Raw genomic sequence first — 16,731 nt, forward strand, 5'->3', positions numbered from 1 at the left:
TGGGACAGCTTCAAGCGTACCAACATCAGAATTATAGGGGTGCCAGAAGATGAGAGAGACCAAGATATTGAAAACCTATTTGAAGAAATAATGACAGAAAACTTCCCCTACCTGGTGAAAGAAATAGACTTACAACTCCAGGAAGCACGGAGAACCCCAAACAAAAGGAATCCAAAGAGGACCACACCAAGACACATCATAATTAAAATGCCAAGAGCAAAAGACAAAGAGAGAATCTTAAAAGCAGCAAGAAAAAGAAAGTCAGTTACCTACAAGGGAGTACCCATACGACTGTCAGCTGATTTCTCAACAGAAACCATGCAGGCCAGAAGGGAGTGGCAAGAAATATTCAAAGTGATGAATGCCAAGAACCTACAACCAAGATTACTTTACCCAGCAAAGCTATCATTCAGAATAGAAGGTCAGATAAAGAGCTTCACAGATAAGGAAGTTCATCACCACCAAACCAGTATTATATGAAATGCTGAAAGGTATCCTTTAAGAAGAGGAAGAAGAAGAAAAAGGTAAAGATACAAATTATGAACAACAAATATGCATCTATCGACAAGTGAATCTAAGAATCAAGTGATGTTTGTGCTCTCAAGATGGCGACTCCCCATGTAACTGATGAGACCGGCGATCATTGATCTACCACTGTCACACTAATACTCATGGAGTACCGGAAGCCAGTCCACCCTTGCTGCTTGACACAGTCGCTGCAGGGAAGAAACATCTGCACAGCTTATGTTTCAAGGGACCTGGCGTATATGGCATATGTTTGCTCCCCCTCTTAGCGCCATGTGTTTTAAACAGGGCCACCTCCCAGAGAAAGGTTGTTTCCCCAGGTGAGGATTTTTCCCTGGAGTTAGGAATTAACAGGACTAACAGGATTAAGGAAGGGAATAAAACCCCTTAACTAAGTGCCAGGCAGGTAATTAATCACTTTAACTACGAACAATCACACTTAAGCTACATAATCTTTACTTAGGATAATCTCCTTCAGTTACTTCCTTGTAGTTTAACAGAACAATAGAGTAGTGACCTTGGAATGGAGATAACAAACGCCCTAACCTTTGGAATAGAATGGATCAGATTAAAATCGACTGGTATAAATACAGATGTAATAGGAGAATAAAGAACAGAACCTGGCTGGAGACCCTGACTAGAGAACCTGGCTAGGCTGCTGATCAACTGAACGCTGTCTCCGTGTCATTCCTTCTTCGCTGACTCCGTCCACACCTTTGGGAACCCCTGGACCTGCTGGGGCTGGACCCCAACAATGGAAGGCAAGTACATTGCCTCAACACAGCGACCCGACGGGACCTGGCGCAAGCAGCGGAGGGTGAAAGAAGGCTATGTGCCCCAGGAGGAGGTCCCCGTGTATGAGAACAAGTATGTGAAGTTTTTCAAGAGCAAACCAGAACTGCCCCCAGGGTTGAGCCTCGAGGCCATTGCTCCTGTCAACCCATCAAGGTCTGAAGGTGGGGAACCAGGCCTCTCCAAGACAGCCAAACGCAACATGAAGCGGAAGGAGAAGAGGCGGCAGCAGCAAGAGAAAGGGGAGGCAGAGGCCTTGAGCCGGACTCTGGAAAAGGTGTCACTGGGAGAGACAGCTCAACTCCCCAGTGCTCCACAGGGCTCCCGAGCAGCTCCTACAGCTGCCTCTGACCAGCCTGACCCGGCTGCTATCACTGAGAAGGCCAAGAAGATAAAGAACCTAAAGAAGAAGCTTCGGCAGGTGGAAGAGTTGCAGCAACGGATCCAGGCTGGAGAAGTCAGCCAGCCCAGCAAAGAGCAGCTGGAAAAGCTAGCAAGGAGGAGGGTGCTGGAGGAGGAGCTCGAGGACTTGGAGCTCGGCCTGTGAGGCCTTTGGGGAATTGGGAATGGACTAAAACAAACCATGGGGCTTTCTGGGGTCCTGGGGAACATGGCAGCAGCAGCCAGGAGGGGTACCGCCCCCCCCATACTGGCTCACTTCCATCTCTCATGGCCCAACTCTGTCCTCCAGAGCCTAGCCTCTCCCTCATTCCTTCCCTTTTCTTCCAAACTCCTATTTTTTAGACGTTTCCCCTTCCCATTCCCAGTGTTCAAAAATCTCAGTGACTCCCCCAGGCTCCTTTGCTGCTGATTTGGGTGTCTTATTCAAAAGAAAATTGGGTGGGTGGGACTCTCGGGAACTGAGGTTGAGGGTAGGGGGAGTATGCCCAAGTCTTGGAGTCTTGATTCCTGTTCACAGTGTTTATGGGTTATTTCCCCCTCAATCCCTGACCTCTTTTTTTTTTTTTTTTTTTTTTTTTTTTTTTTTAAGAACAGAATAAACAAGTAGACAAATTGTCAAAAAAAAAAAAAAAGAATAGAGTGAATAAATAATCTGATGAACAGAATGAACTGGTGATTATAATAGAATCAGGGACATAGAAAGGGAATGGACTGACTATTCTTGGGGGGGAAAGGGGTGTGGGAGATGCGGGAAGAGACTGGACAAAAATCATGCACCTATGGATGAGGACGGAGGGTGGAGTGGGAACTGGAAGGAGGGGAGTTATGGGGGGAAAAAGAGGAACAAATGTAATAATCTGAACAATAAAGATTTAATAAAAAAAAATGTGCAAAGGACTTAAATAGACATTTTTCTAAAATGCAACAGCATGGATGGGCATGGAGAACATTATGCTAAGGGAAATAAGCCAGTCAGAGAAAGATAAATATCCCATGATCTCACTCATTTGTAGAATATAATGAACAACATAAACTGATGAACAAAAATAGATCCAGAGACAGAGAAGCATCGAACAGACTATCAAACTTCAGAGAGCAGTCAGGGGAGCGGGAGGGGTTAAGATCAACTAAAGGACTTGTATGCATGCATATAAACATAACCAATGGACACAGACATTAGGGAGGTGAGGGCATGTGCTGGAGGTGGGGGTAGCTGGGGAGAGGCCAATGGGGGGGAAAGGAGACATGTTAATAATATACATAGTACTTTAGACAATAAAGAATTTTTTTAAAAAGTCACACTGCCCTGCCTGGTGTTGCTAAGTGGTTAGAGCATTGGCCTATGCACCAAAGAGTCACGGGTTTGATTCCCAGTCAAGGGCATGTACCTGGGTTGCAGGTTTGATTGCAGGCCCTGGTCAAGGCAGCCAATCAATGTGTCTCTCTCACATTAATGTTTCTCTCTCTCCCTCCCCTTCCACTCTTCCTCCCTTCCTCCCTCCCACTCTATCTAAAATCAATAGAAAAATATCCTTGGGTGATAATTAACAAAAATAAAAATTTGTCACACCTTCTATCTTGTTACTTCATTGCCAACCTCCTTTGAAGCCTCAGGTCATAACTGTGTTGAAAGGGGTTTAAGGAGACTCCTACATGTAAAGGGTGGATAAATGAGCATAGTAAGGTTTTGTTCCTCAAGGACGAGCTTGGAAAATAATAAAAGAAGCCCATGATTTCACACATTATGGAAAGGAAGCACTGTATACATGGTTTGGGTAACAGTGGCCCCAAGCATGAGAACAGTCATTAATGGTGTCATAGCTAGCTGCGCCAAGAACAATGCATGTACCAGACCTCCGTTATCACCTTTAAGTCAGGCAGTCCAGTCCCAAGGAATGTCGCCTAGAGAAGATAGACAGGTAGACTTTGCAGAATGTCCAGGAAAAGGATTTAAATACTTATTGGTGAGGTTGAAACGGCCCCGGTGAGGTAGGGACGACCCTGGTGAGGTTGAAACGGCCCTGGTGAGGTCAGGACGGCCCCGGTTAGGTTGAAACGGCCCCGGTGAGATTGAAACGGCCCAGGTGAGATTGAAACGGCCCCGGTAAGGTCGGGATGGCCGGTTAAATTGACACAGCCCCGGTCAGGTTGAAACAGCCCCGGTGAGGTCGAGACGGCCCCGGTGAGGCTGAGACGGCCCCGGTGCAGTTGGGACTGCTCCAGTGAGGTTGGGACAGATAATGGGGACCAATATAGACTGATGAACAGGGGTAGATGCAGAGGCAGAGCAACATTGAACAGACTGTCAAACTAAAGTGGGAAGCCTGGGGAGGGTTTGGGGGGGAATTAAGAGATCAACCAAAGGACTTATATTCATGCATATAAGATTAACCAATGGACACAAGACACCGGGGGGGGGGGGGCTGGGGGAATGTCAAGGGGGGGAAAAAAAGGAGACATATGTAATACTCTTTGTAATACTTTAAGAAATAAAAATTATTAAAAAATTAAAAATAAATAAATAAATACTTATTGGTGTTAGTAAATACCTGTACTGGATAGGTTCTAGCATTCAAATGCTGAACTGGAAGGAGCAAAATGTTGTAAAGTCACTGCTTAAGGAAATAATACCTAGGTTTGGACTCCCCCAGGGCCTTTCAAAGTGACAATGATCCAGCTTTCACACTGGCCCTAAGAAAGGGAGTAGCACAAGCTCTCCAAATGAAGTGAGTCTTATATGCTTCATGGAGCCCACAGTCCTCAGGAAAAATGGAATATTCTATAATAATAAAAGGGTAGTATGCTAATTAGACCAGACGTCTTCCTGACGTTATTCCAGATGTCCTTCCTGACGAAGCCGGGGCTGAAGGGAGCCAGTCTGGGTCCCAGGTGCTTGTGGGTGGCCTGGGGGAAGCCAGCTGGGGTCCCGGGTGCCTGCCTGCAGCCGGAGGAGGGAAGCCCGGGTCCCAGGTGCCAGAGGGAAGCCGGTGCTGGCAGCCGGGGGAAGGAATGCCTCCTCTTGCACGAATTTTCATGCATCAGGCCTCTAGTGATGTAATAAAACACTCAAAAAGACCTTGGCCAAACCCTGCCAGGAAACCCATGAGACCTGGCTTAAATAACCACCAATTGCCCTGACCCAGATCAGGGCAGTGCCCAAAGGAATGATTAAAGTAAATCATTTTGAAATTATGTATTATAGGCCCTTTTTGGGTTCCTCTCAAATTTTAGGATATGTGGACCCATTTATAACACAGGCTGTTAAACATATTATTCAACTAGGAAAGGTAACAATACAAATAAATATGCTAATTTGATTTTACTCATACCATAATACTAAGCTACACCCATATGATCCAGGGAACTGGGTATACTTTAAAATCTGGAAATCAGGGTCCCTGCAAGACCAACCAAACCCAATATGGACAAATCCTCATTTGGTGTTATTCACAATTCATTCTCCTAAACTACAAGATATAGCTTCCTGGATACATTCCTCTAGGGCGGCGGTTCTCAACCTGTGGGTCTCAACCCCTTTAGGGGTCGAACGACCCTTTCACAGGGGTCGCCTAAGACCACCGGAAAACACATATATAATTACATATTGTTTTTGTGATTAATCACTATGCTTTAATTATGTTCAATTTGTAACAATGAAAATACATCCTGCATATCAGATATTTACATTATGATTCATAACAGTAGCAAAATTACAGTTATGAAGTAGCAAGGAAAATAATTTTGTGGTTGGGGGTCACCACAATATGAGGAACTGTATTAAAGGGTTGCGGCATTAGGAAGGTTGAGAACCACTGCTCTAGGGTTAATCAGCTATATACCACTCAGTGAGAACAAAGAACTAGATCCACACACAACTGAATGTTATTCAGCCATGAGAAAAAAAGGAAATCTTGTCATTTGCAACAATATGGATGGACTTTGAGGGCCTTATGCTAATGAAGTGAGTCAGACAGAAAGACAAATACTGCATAATCTCATTTTCTGTTTTACAGTAAGGACAGGTGACATTTCGTTTTCACAATAGTATGGACGTAGGCCAACGGAAGGGAGTCCTTGTTTTCTCACCTGGAGAGATGGGAGAACCAGGCCCCACCTGACAAATGACTGCACCGATTTCCAGAGGAAACCCTTGCAAGCAGTGCTTGCAGGTTGCTTTCGGGCTCTGCCTTCTTTGCGAAGCTCTGCATTTCCCCATCAGCTCTCTCTGGATTTGACTCTAACTGGTGAATTAGACACAGTCACTGCCCCAGGAGTTTACAAATCAACACATGATGAGTGCTGCAGCCTGAAGAATGAAATGCTTTCGAGCAGCGGTTCTCAACCTGTGGGTCCCGACCCCTTTGGCGGTCGAACGAGGGGTCGCCTAAGACCATCCTGCATATCAGATATTTACATAACGATTCATAACAGTAGCAACATCACAGTTATGAAGTAGCAACGAAAATAATTTTATGGTTGGGTCACAACATGAGGAACTGCATTTAAAGGGCCAGAAGGTTGCGAACCACTACTTTAGAGGTTCCCAGATTAAAAGGGAATGGGAGGGATGGCTTGTCAGGGGATCAGCAATAATATGGAGACATGCAAGTGTGTAATACAAGGAGCACCTTGACAGGCAAGCATACTACACAATGTTTATTTTTATATAATAAATAAGTGGCAAAGGGAATACAGGAAAGGAAATATTCATGAAATCGAAGTCACTAAAGTGCTTTCCAACATAAATTTTAAAAGACCAAGGAACCTGGTGTGATCTTAAAACACTGTTTATAAATAATCAACAATTGTTTAGATATGGTCCATGTTATTTCAAAAAGAAAGGGGAACGCATGCTTTGTTTTGTGTGTTTTTTTACGAACTCCAACACACATAGCATATCAAATGAAACTCAGGAGAATGCAAAATTATTGCCTGGTGAGAAAATAGAACTGTCTGAAGTCAAGTTCAAGATAAAGGTAATACAACTCATTCATATGTCCGCATGGGGTCTTCACTATCTATGAAGACATCTGATTCTCTGGAGGTTAAGTAATTTTATATTTTCGAGTTCAGAGTGAGGACATCAGACCTAACCCATTAATTGAACCAAATCTCAAATGATGCCCAGCAGTGAAAATGATGTTTGAACGAAAATCTTCCCTCCTCAAGTTCTACAGAAGACAATAAAATGTTTACACCACATTAACTGGTTCAAGTGCCTTTAAGGAGTATTTCCACTCTAGAGCAAAACAGAGTTTTTCCCAAGTCACCCATTCATCTGGCATTGAATTTTATCCTGACACTAGCAGGAAACCCAACTGAGATGATTTGTCCTGGACAACTTCTGTTTTTTGAAAAAGCCAAAGTGAAGAATGTCCAACCTCTGAGGGTGGGACCTGTGGGCCTCAGAAGGCTCCCACCTTCCTAGGCTGGAGCCCCTCCGAATCTTGAGCACTGGCCCCCTGGTGCACCGTCTTGGTTTCCTGCCATGTGGAGCTGGAGAGATCAATGGCAACATCTTCCAAGTTACTCTCAGGGCTGGCTGCATTGGCGACACTCCGGGATCTTGCCTGACTTGGACTAGAACCTTCCTTGAGGTGGTCAGGGCCCCAGAATCCAGCCAGCTTTTCTTCATTTCCTGGTTTCCTTGCCCCTGTGGATTTTTTATGCATCCCTTGCAAAAAAAAAAAAAAAAAAAAAAGGAAAAGGGGGAATAAAACAGATTCTTTAAAGTCAGCAATTAATTTCTTCTATGTTCTTTTTCTCTAAGTCCCGTTAGAATTGCCCTTGTCAGTACCTCTCTCTGGCTCCTCAGGAGAGTCACGTAGGTAACTGCCACTGGGAGGGGTTGAAAGCTGGAGTGTGCCAGCCAGGTGCAGCCAGCAAAGTTGCCTCGCTTACATGACATAGGGACTTTTAAAATTTTATTTTGAAAATTGTTCACAACATTTTAAAATCAGGAAATTATACATCAAAAGCCAGACTTCCAGCTTCTCTCAAAAAGTCAGAGGATCTGGCAGCACTGGGCCCAGTTTCTTGTATGGCCGTGGAGCAGCAGATGCCAGTAGGCACCCCCCCACCCACCCACTCAACCCCTGGTCCTATAAGCACAGAGGGGTGAGCTTCCTTTCCCACTGAATTTTCTCTCTCTCGGCCTCTTCCTTACCTAGGAGCCAGGGCGCACAGAAACCGGCCAGGCTGTCCTCGGCGGAGTTGAGGACAGAGTCCGGCAAAGGGATGCAGTGTCGCACCATGGCCCCGTAGAGCCCATACTCAGCCATCACGCTGCTGCCGCCCCAGCGCTTCTCCTGCTTCCGCCACTTTGCCCTCCGATTTTGAAACCAGACCTGGTATGAGGCAGGACACGCTGTGACTAGGGTGCTTGGAGGTGTCTCTGAGCGGGGAGTTCTTAAATGGGCCAACTTGGGGAGCTCATAAGACCCAAGACCTTTCAGTAACTGTGCCCACTGTTCACTCAAAACTCACAGGGACTCATTGCGGGGTAATGTGTGACCACTTTCCACTGAAGTTTCCCATAGAGTTGACAAAAACAAAATTAAAGTATTCTTCCCCACATAGCGCGAAGGAGTCAACTATAACGTTTTCTAGTTTTTCTCACGGTTTGGAAAGAGGTCACTCAGTCAATGGCCCATTCTAATCTCAGGTGGTTGGGTTGCTGGTGATATTTCTCATAGAAAACTGTTAGCCTAATAAAGGAATAGGATGAAATATTATTTAGCTGTTAAAAAGAGTAGTTTGTGGCATATCTTCTGACCTGAACAAATGTCTAAGACATGTTGTCAAGCAAAGAGGCAGAGTTGTATAATATGATACCTTTTTGTAAAAACAAGACAAAATTCTACCTGTATGTGAGTGTATACATTGTTCAGGGCCAGATATATATGCCATGGAGGCAATGTGCAGAAAGGCCATGTCAGGCTACTTGTATTGGTTTCTTTGAGGTTTTATTGGGATGGATGGTCACTTCCTCTTATTGATATGTCTTTATATCGTTTCTAAATTGCAGCACACAGCATTGTGATTTTAAAGAATCTACACTAATAAAAGAGAAACAGGCAAATTGGTGTCATTCTGCTACGCCCACCAATCAATCAGGATGAGTATGCAAATTAACCACCAACAAAGATGGTGGTTAATTTGCATATGCAGGCGAGGAGCGAAGACTGAAGATGACTGAAGACTGAAGAAAGGGGCTGCGGCTGGACCGAAGGCCTGGGTCCCAGGAACCGGAGGAAAACCGGTGCCGGCAGCCAGGGAAGGAAGGCCTATTGCGTGAATCTTCGTGCAACGGGCCTCTAGTGACTTAATAAAAGGAAAAAAGGCGTGTAGGTTACGAGGGATCTCCTCTTACATAAACACAAGGAAGGCTCTAGCACAGCCGTGGGCAAACTACGGCCCGTGGGCCGGATTTGGCCTGTTTGAAATGAATAAAACTAAAAAAAAAAAAAAAAAAAAGACCGTACCCTTTTATGTAATGATGTTTACTTTGAGTTTATATTAGTTCACACAAACACTCCATCCATGCTTTTGTTCCGGCCCTCCGGTCCAGTTTAAGAACCCATTGTGGCCCTCGAGTCAAAAAGTTTGCCCACCCCTGCTCTAGCACTATGGTGCTTGCGGCTGAGTGGCCCTCAGTTTGCCTGTGTGAGGGAATGTGTGTTTGGCTGTTTGGAGGTGGCTGTAGGTCACACTGTCTGTGAGGTTAACATGCTCTCTACGGTGTCTTTGGGAAGGAGAAAGGAACCCCAGACACCTGTATTCGGTCTTCAGGGAGCTCAGTCTTCATGGCCAGCATTTCCCGGGCATACATGTCAGGGTAGTGTGCCTCGCTGAACGCCTTTTCCAGCTCTTCCAGCTGCTGGGTGGTGAAGACAGTCCTGCAGGGAGGCCCGGAGGACATGTGGGCACATGGCCAAAGGAGGATGCCAGGCTTCCCAGCGCAGGGACCCTGTGCCTACCTCTCCCATCTTCCATACCCCAAAAGGCCACCTCATAATAACTGAATCCCCCACTTCTGAATGATTAACCTTTGCAAAGTTTGGTTCAAATAAGAAAGAGTTCTTCAGCATTTTTTCCCCTCCTCAATGTATTCATCAACTCATTCTAAGAAGACCCATTTTAAAGACCCACAAAATTGTGTCTTTTAAATGCTGCAAAGATTGTCCTGCAGCCTCCTGGGATTTGCAAAATTATGTTCCTAAATGGTTACTGTACCCTTCCCACCGCCAACCTGGAGCCCACTGGGCCTCCTGTAATGCAGGACCACCCACTCTCAGATGCTGTGTGTCCCGGGGAAAGGGTCAGAGAGGATGGCCTGGCACCGTACCTGTGCCGCCTCTTCTTCCTCTTGCCAGGGTTTGGGGACACCTTCAGGTCACTCCTGTTTCCAGGTAGGCTTTCCTCATCTGTTGGCATAACGAGAAAGAGAGGACTTTAAAGGTGAGCATATTCTTCACTTTATTTTCTGGACTTTAATACAAGGATTGAACCTATGAACTTGTTGAAAAATGTGGGTAATATTTAGCTTAATGCAAGCTAGCATTTTTAGCACCACTGCCTTCCAGGTTCTGTGCTCAGCATTGGTCATGCATTATCGCAATTCTTCTTCATAAAATTAGAGAACTCCGAGGTAGCTGCTATTAGTATCCTATTCCTACAGATGAGGATACGGAGGCACAGAGAGATTGCGTCATCTGTCCATGATCACACAGGCACTAAATAGTGACGTTGGGGTTCAAACCCCAGACTGTGTGAAGCCAAAGCTAATCGAATTTTCTATCCCCACTCAGCTCTCAAATTCATCCATTTCCTTCTGCTTCCAACTTCCTTATCTTAATCAGCACACCAACATTTCTCAAAGGGGGGCTGAAGTTTGTGACATCAGAAGTCTTGTCAAAACTGCACTCCTGCCCCAGCAGGTTTGGCTCAGTGGATAGAGCGTGGGCCTGCAGACTGAAGGGTTTCAGGTTCGATTCTAGTCAAGGGCACATGCGTGGGTTGCAGGCTTCATCCCCAGTAAGGGGAGTGCAGGAGGCAGCCAATCAATGCTTCTCTCTCATCATTGATGTTTCTATATCTCTCTCCCTCTTCCTTCCTCTCTGAAATCAATAAACATGTTTATATTTTAAAATTTTATATTTTATTTTATATTTTAAAAACTGCACTCCTTGCCCTGCTGTATCAGTTCTGAATCTCTGGATGTGCGGTCCAGAAACTCATTCTTGACAAATATGCCTAGATGATTCTTAGGTGCACTGGAAAAAATATTAAGAACTCTACTATGCTTTATCTTTTGATAGCCTTTATATTAAAAGATCCGGAAAAAAAGGAAGGTCAGAATATCAAACTATTGTCAGATTCATTGTTAAAAGGCACTTTTGCCTCAAAGTATGAAAAATAGATTAAAGGAAAAATTATATTAGTTTTACTCCAACATCAATTAGCTCACCAGAAAACTATATGCTTAGATTATAATGCCCATGCTGTCCAATCAGGTTCCCTTAGACTCACATCATTGAACATATGAAATGTGGCTGGCCCAAACTGAGATCTGCTGTAAATGTAACATATTCTGTTGATTTAGAAGACTTACTACCCCAAAAGTAAAATATTAATGATTTTTAGATTCATTATATGTAAATGTTATTCTATATGTATTGGATTAAATATAATATAGTATTTAAATTAATTTCACCTGTTTATTTTTCCTTTTTAATGTGTGGCTCAGTTGGTTAGGTGTTGTACGTGCACTGAACAGTTGCTGGTTTGATTCCCAATCAGGGCACATACCTGGGCTGTGGACTCAGGCTGGACCCTCCCGGCCCAGTAGGGGGCATGCAGGAGGCAGCCAATTGATGTTTTGCTCTACATGGATGTTTCCCTCTCCCTTCCTCTCTCTCTAAAATATCAATAAAAAATCTTTTTAAAAAGAGACATTTTCTTCACGCTCTCAGACACATATTTCTATTGGGTAGCATTGCTCTTGATCTTCCAGAAATTCCCTCACAGACTAAGATTTAGTTGCATTTTGCTTTTCATTTTAACAGTGCCCACAGAGAAAGATCCCATCCTATGTAGGTGGTTTCTGCATTTTTAGGAGGGGAGGGGCGCTAATTGAGGGTTCATTTTATTTTATAGACTCATGAAATAAAGTCCTTTTGGAGTTGAGCAAAAGCTCACTTGCCTACTGCCTTCCTTTTATCAGTGGAGACCCAGTGTATCCTTTTTGCCTTGGCTGCCTGGATGCTCAGCTCTAGATTCTACTGCATAGTTCTCTGAGTCCACCTTTTCTTGTGTAATTTTCCCTAACACCCTAAACGTTTCCCTAAATGTCTGTTTCTAGGCCCTTGTCCTTTAAAGAATGATATTGCTTCCTTCTCTTTCCCTATAATCCCCGTGGATGTCTTTGAGGAAATCGCTGGGCTCAGAACAAAATGCTAAGCCTAACTACAATGAGATTGACAAGGCTGCTTCCTTTCTCAAGGGTAGTGAGGAGGAGGGGCGGCGCCAGGAGAGAAGCGAGGCTCCAGGCGCCAGGCGCTCTTCACGGACCCGTCAATCATTCAATCAATTTTGCAAAGGCGTGAGCGCCCACGGGTTACTGGGCTCTGTGTTGCTGGTGGTAAAACAGGCTCAAGCCTTCCCGACCTACGCGGTTCCCAGGTTCGAAATGCGCGCGGGGCGGAGGGGAAAGGCCCTCAGCAGAGCCAGACCAGTGCTGGGCACTCCAGACCCCCAGGATCGGTCCGAAACCCGGTAGTGGGCGGGGGGTTGGGGGGGGGAGTGGTATTCACCAGAATCCGAGGATAGGCAGGGACTTAGGAAGAGGCAAGAGGGGGTGCGGGTGCGGGGATGCGCCTCCCCTGGACCCCGCGGGGATCTGGGGTCCCGACCTCCCTTGGATCTAGGATCTGGGGGTGGGCTGACGTTGCGTTACTCCTGCGCGGCCCAACCCCGAAGGAACAGGGTCAGGATGGGATGGGATGGCCTAGTTACCCGACGTGGAGACGCTTTCGCTGCGCTGCTGGCGGCCAAGCGGGGACGGCGGGCGGCGGAGGGCTGGTGGGGGCGCAGGCTCGGGCTCCCGGCGAGGCAGAAGGGGCACGTCGGCGAGGAGCAGGCAGGGCGCCCTGGCGGCCGCGGGGGGCTGTGCACCGAAGCCGCAGAGGAGGCCGAGACCCAGCGGAAGGGTCCCGAGCGCGAGGCGGGGGCTGCCGAGCCCGGGATTGGGACGGGGCGCGGCCGCTGGGGCCTCGCAGCCAGACCCCGGGCCGAGTCCGGCCGGAGACGGCAGCTCAGCCTCCAGGCCCAGCAGGTCGGTGATGGCGAAGCCGCGGGGGCGCGGGCCGGTGGGGGCGGCACCGGGCGCCAGCGCCGTGCCCCTCGCGCGCCCTTCGCAGAGCGCGTCTCGGCCCGTCATGGGTTCTCAGTCGGGGAGGCTTGACCCTCGGTGGGTCACCATCGCGAAAGGGGCTCGGCTAAGGAGACGCTTTATATAGCTGGGGCTCCCGTCGGGCGCGGAGGGCCAGGAGGGCTCCAATCAGCCGGGCGCGGGCGCGTCATCGCCTGGGACCCCGTGAGCTGGGACGCCACCAGCTCCCCTCCCTCCGGTAGCCGCCCTCGCAGCTGCAGTCCCCTCTCTTCCCATCTCCTCCCAGCTGCCCCCCTGCCCCGCCACGACACCCGTTTTCGGTGGGAGGAGACAGGGACCCCGCTATCTGCCGGTCCCTCTAAAAGCCGCAGGTTTCAGTGCGGCATGGAATTCACTTTCCTTCCAGATTCTCTGGGTGGAGGTTCGGGTCGCAGTTGCCCCCGAAGCCCCGCCTCCACCAGCCAGCAGCACCCTGAGACCTCGGGCTCGGTTCACAGCCACACGCCCCCTGATGTGGCGGAGACGACCCCCGCCAGCGCTCCCACCGCACCGCCGGCACCAAGCAGGCCTCCTCCGAAAATCGCCAGCGGGGAGGTGGAAAAAGTTCATTGAGTCCCTGCCCACTCTGCCTCCAGGCAAATCCACCCCCTTGTGCTCCAGGGGGTCGCAAAGCTACTGGGGCGGGGGGGGGGGGGGGGGGGGGGGTGAGAAATTAGAGACCGGCAGGAGTGGGGTGGCCCGCTCCCGCGACAGGACCAGGCGGCAGGTTTAGCGAAGTGCATTACTGGAGGCCCGTGCACCTGACATTGCAGGTAAACAATGGATACTTTTTTCAGTATGAGTATGTGCCAGCATTCCTGCAACCCTACATGGGGGCCGTGGGGAGTACATTGGAAAACAGGGACTGTCCATAGGGACAGAGAGCTTTTCTCGGAGGCTAACAAGTGATTGTCAGCTTGTGATTAGTCCAAGAAAGCCTGGTTTTCACGTGAAACGCCGTAGTGGTTAAAGTTGGCGCCAAGCACAGCACGTGAGGAAGCCAGTCCTGGCCGACACGCCGGAAATTCGAGCCTACCCAACCCGAACAGCTGGGAGCCCCGAGCCCGCCCTTCTCAACCCCAGAACCCGGGAAGCGACTCTCCTCAGTCCCACCCCGAGGTCCGAGCAGTCGGGAGTCACTGGCCGGACGCCGAGCCTGGCCCGACGCCGAGCGGCTCCCTGCGCTCACGACCGAGCCGGAGCCCAGCGAAGTGCGTCTCCCTGTCGCCGCGCCTTCGAGCGGGGCGTCCGCTGAACACGCAGAGGAAATGCGGGGCCTCCGATAAAGATAATTACAAAAGGCTGAGCATTAGCTCGCAAGTATTAAAGGAAGACCCAGATCTCCCCTCGCAAGCTGTTCCCGAGATTAGCAACACAATAACTTTCCTTTGGGATAATTGCCCTTTGAATTGCTCCGGGGCGGGGCGGGGAGGGGCGGCGTTAGACGCCGGCGTCGTTTTCGGCTTTGGGCCGGGGTCCCGGGGTCTCCCTCCCCAGCCTCTGCCCCGGGACGCGGGAGGGCACCGGAAGACCCCACCTTCGCCCACCCCGCACGGCGGCAGTGCACGGCGCCAGGAGCACTCGGGAGGATCCTACAAAACGCATTTCCAAATGAGAGGAACTGAGGCTTGTCAATCCGCTCACCCTGGACGCGGACACAGAAACCCGGGAAGAGAAGCAAGAGGCCTCATAAGGAGCCGGGGTTGGAGGCCTGCGGGACCTGGCAATTCCAGGATAGAAGCGTCCCTGACGCCTCCACCGGCCCCGCCTGCGGGGAGGGACCCGCGGGACAAGGGAGTGGGATTGGGGGGAGAGCTGAACCCTGGCACCCCTTCCTTTTCGCAGCACTTTCACTGCTCCCTCCCCAGTGAGAAATGCTTTCCCTACCGCCACCGCCACCCCCGCCCTGCTAATCCGCGCCCCGGCTCCCGGCCCAGCTGCTGCGGGAGATCCACGGTCCTCTCCAGCGCACACGGAGACCGCGCGCTCCGTTGGACCCGCTCAGAGCCCCAACCCCTGAAAAGAGCTCAGTCCGCTAAGGGCTTCGCGCAGAGCCCTCCGAAGCAGGGGAAACACTTCTAGTTTCTTTAGGGGGCTTGGCCGGAGAGAGCCTCTGGGCCGGCCTGGAGTCTGCGCGCCCAGGGCGCCCCGGCAGGTGCCAGTCTATGTGGGGGGGCGAGGGGGGGGAGACACCCCAGAGTTTGGGGGAACAACTCAGTAGGTTAGCGGGCAGGCACAGACAAATCAGAGCCCTCTGCAGCCTCTAGCCCAGGATTATCCGGGATGCAACTAATCAGTATCGTTTCTCCGCTCCTTATTTTCCGGGGAAGGTTCCCAGGCCCCCTTTGCGGCCAACCACAAATGTGAGCTCCACTTCCCCAGCCCCGCTCCAGCACACACACCCCGACCCACACCCCCGCCCTGGCTTGGGCGCCCCCAAATGGACCCTGGACCGGGTGTGAGTGGCTCAACAGAGACCGGGGTTGGGCTTTGTGGAGTTGCCCCTGGCCGGCTGTCGGTATAAAGTACAGACACAATGGAAGTGGGATGCACATGTGCTTAAAATGTATCGCCTTGTGATTGTCCACACAAACAGGCCCCCTGGCTCCGTGCCTCTTCTGATTTCCTCCCGCCTCTCCTCTGGCTGCTCCTTCTCAGTTGCTTTTGTGTCCCCTTTAAGGATCCTTGTAGCAGACTCTTGTTTTGCCCTGTCCACATCTCACGCCCTAACTACTGGGCCTGCATGCCCACCCCAACCACCACCACCACGTCTTCTCATTTGTTTATCTTTTTTTTGTTGTTGTTTCCCTTCCCCAAGGAGATGTATCCAAAAGAATATTACTAAGAGAGATTTTACTGCTTATGTTTTCTTCTAGGATTTTTATGGTTTTGAGTCTAACATCTATGTCTTTAAATCATTTGAGTTCATACTTGTGTATAATGTAAGAAGGTAGTCCAGTTTCCCCACACACACACTTAACGTGTCAATTTACCCAACACCATTTACTAAATAGTTTGTTGTTACCCCATTTTATATGTTTGTTTTATTTGTCAAATATTAGTTGACCATGTAGGTGTAATTTCATATCTGGGTAGGAGAATATGCTTGATACGATTTCAATCTTCTTAAATTTATTGGGACTTGTTTTGTGTTCTAACAGAGATTCCTCCTAGAAAATGTTCCACGTGTACTTGAAAAGAATATATGTGTTCTGCTGCTTTGGGGTGAAATGCACTGAAGATATCAATTTAATGTATCTGATCTAGTGTGGTATTTATGGCCACTGTTTCCTTGTTGATTTCCTGTCTGGAAGATTAATGTCAAGGGTGTTAAAATTCCATACTATGACTGTGTTACTGTCAATCCCTCCCTGTATGTCCATCAACATTTGCTTATTATATTTAGGTGCTCCTATGTTGGGTCCATAAATGTTTACAATGGTTATATCCTGTTGTTGGGTTGGTCCCTTTATCATTATGTAGAGTTCTTCTTTGCCTGTTATTATAGTATGGTTTTTTTTAAGTTTATTTTGTCTGATATAAGTATTGTTACCCCAGCTTTTTTTTTTTTTTTTTTTTTT

At 48.4% G+C, this 16,731-nt stretch overlaps 2 protein-coding genes across 2 annotated transcripts; one reads left to right on the forward strand and one right to left on the reverse strand.

The window, feature by feature from the left end:
- The first annotated feature begins 1,179 nt into the window (after positions 1–1,179).
- LOC118663137 (partner of Y14 and mago) lies at positions 1,180–1,933 on the forward strand. Its single transcript, XM_036322530.1, has one exon. It carries the CDS (start codon positions 1,280–1,282, stop codon positions 1,862–1,864), a length of 585 nt encoding a protein of 194 aa, XP_036178423.1. The 5' UTR covers positions 1,180–1,279; the 3' UTR covers positions 1,865–1,933.
- A 5,191-nt stretch (positions 1,934–7,124) lies between these two features.
- Positions 7,125–13,159, reverse strand: VSX1 (visual system homeobox 1). Its single transcript, XM_036320975.1, has 5 exons — positions 12,736–13,159; positions 10,067–10,145; positions 9,494–9,617; positions 7,886–8,066; positions 7,125–7,393 (listed from the first exon to the last, which is right to left on the reverse strand). Exons 1-5 carry the CDS (start codon positions 13,157–13,159, stop codon positions 7,125–7,127), a joined length of 1,077 nt encoding a protein of 358 aa, XP_036176868.1.
- Positions 13,160–16,731: the final 3,572 nt, after the last annotated feature.

The sequence above is a fragment of the Myotis myotis genome, unplaced genomic scaffold, assembly GCF_014108235.1.
Source record: "Myotis myotis isolate mMyoMyo1 unplaced genomic scaffold, mMyoMyo1.p scaffold_m19_p_9, whole genome shotgun sequence".
Classification (NCBI taxonomy): Eukaryota; Metazoa; Chordata; class Mammalia; order Chiroptera; family Vespertilionidae; genus Myotis; species Myotis myotis.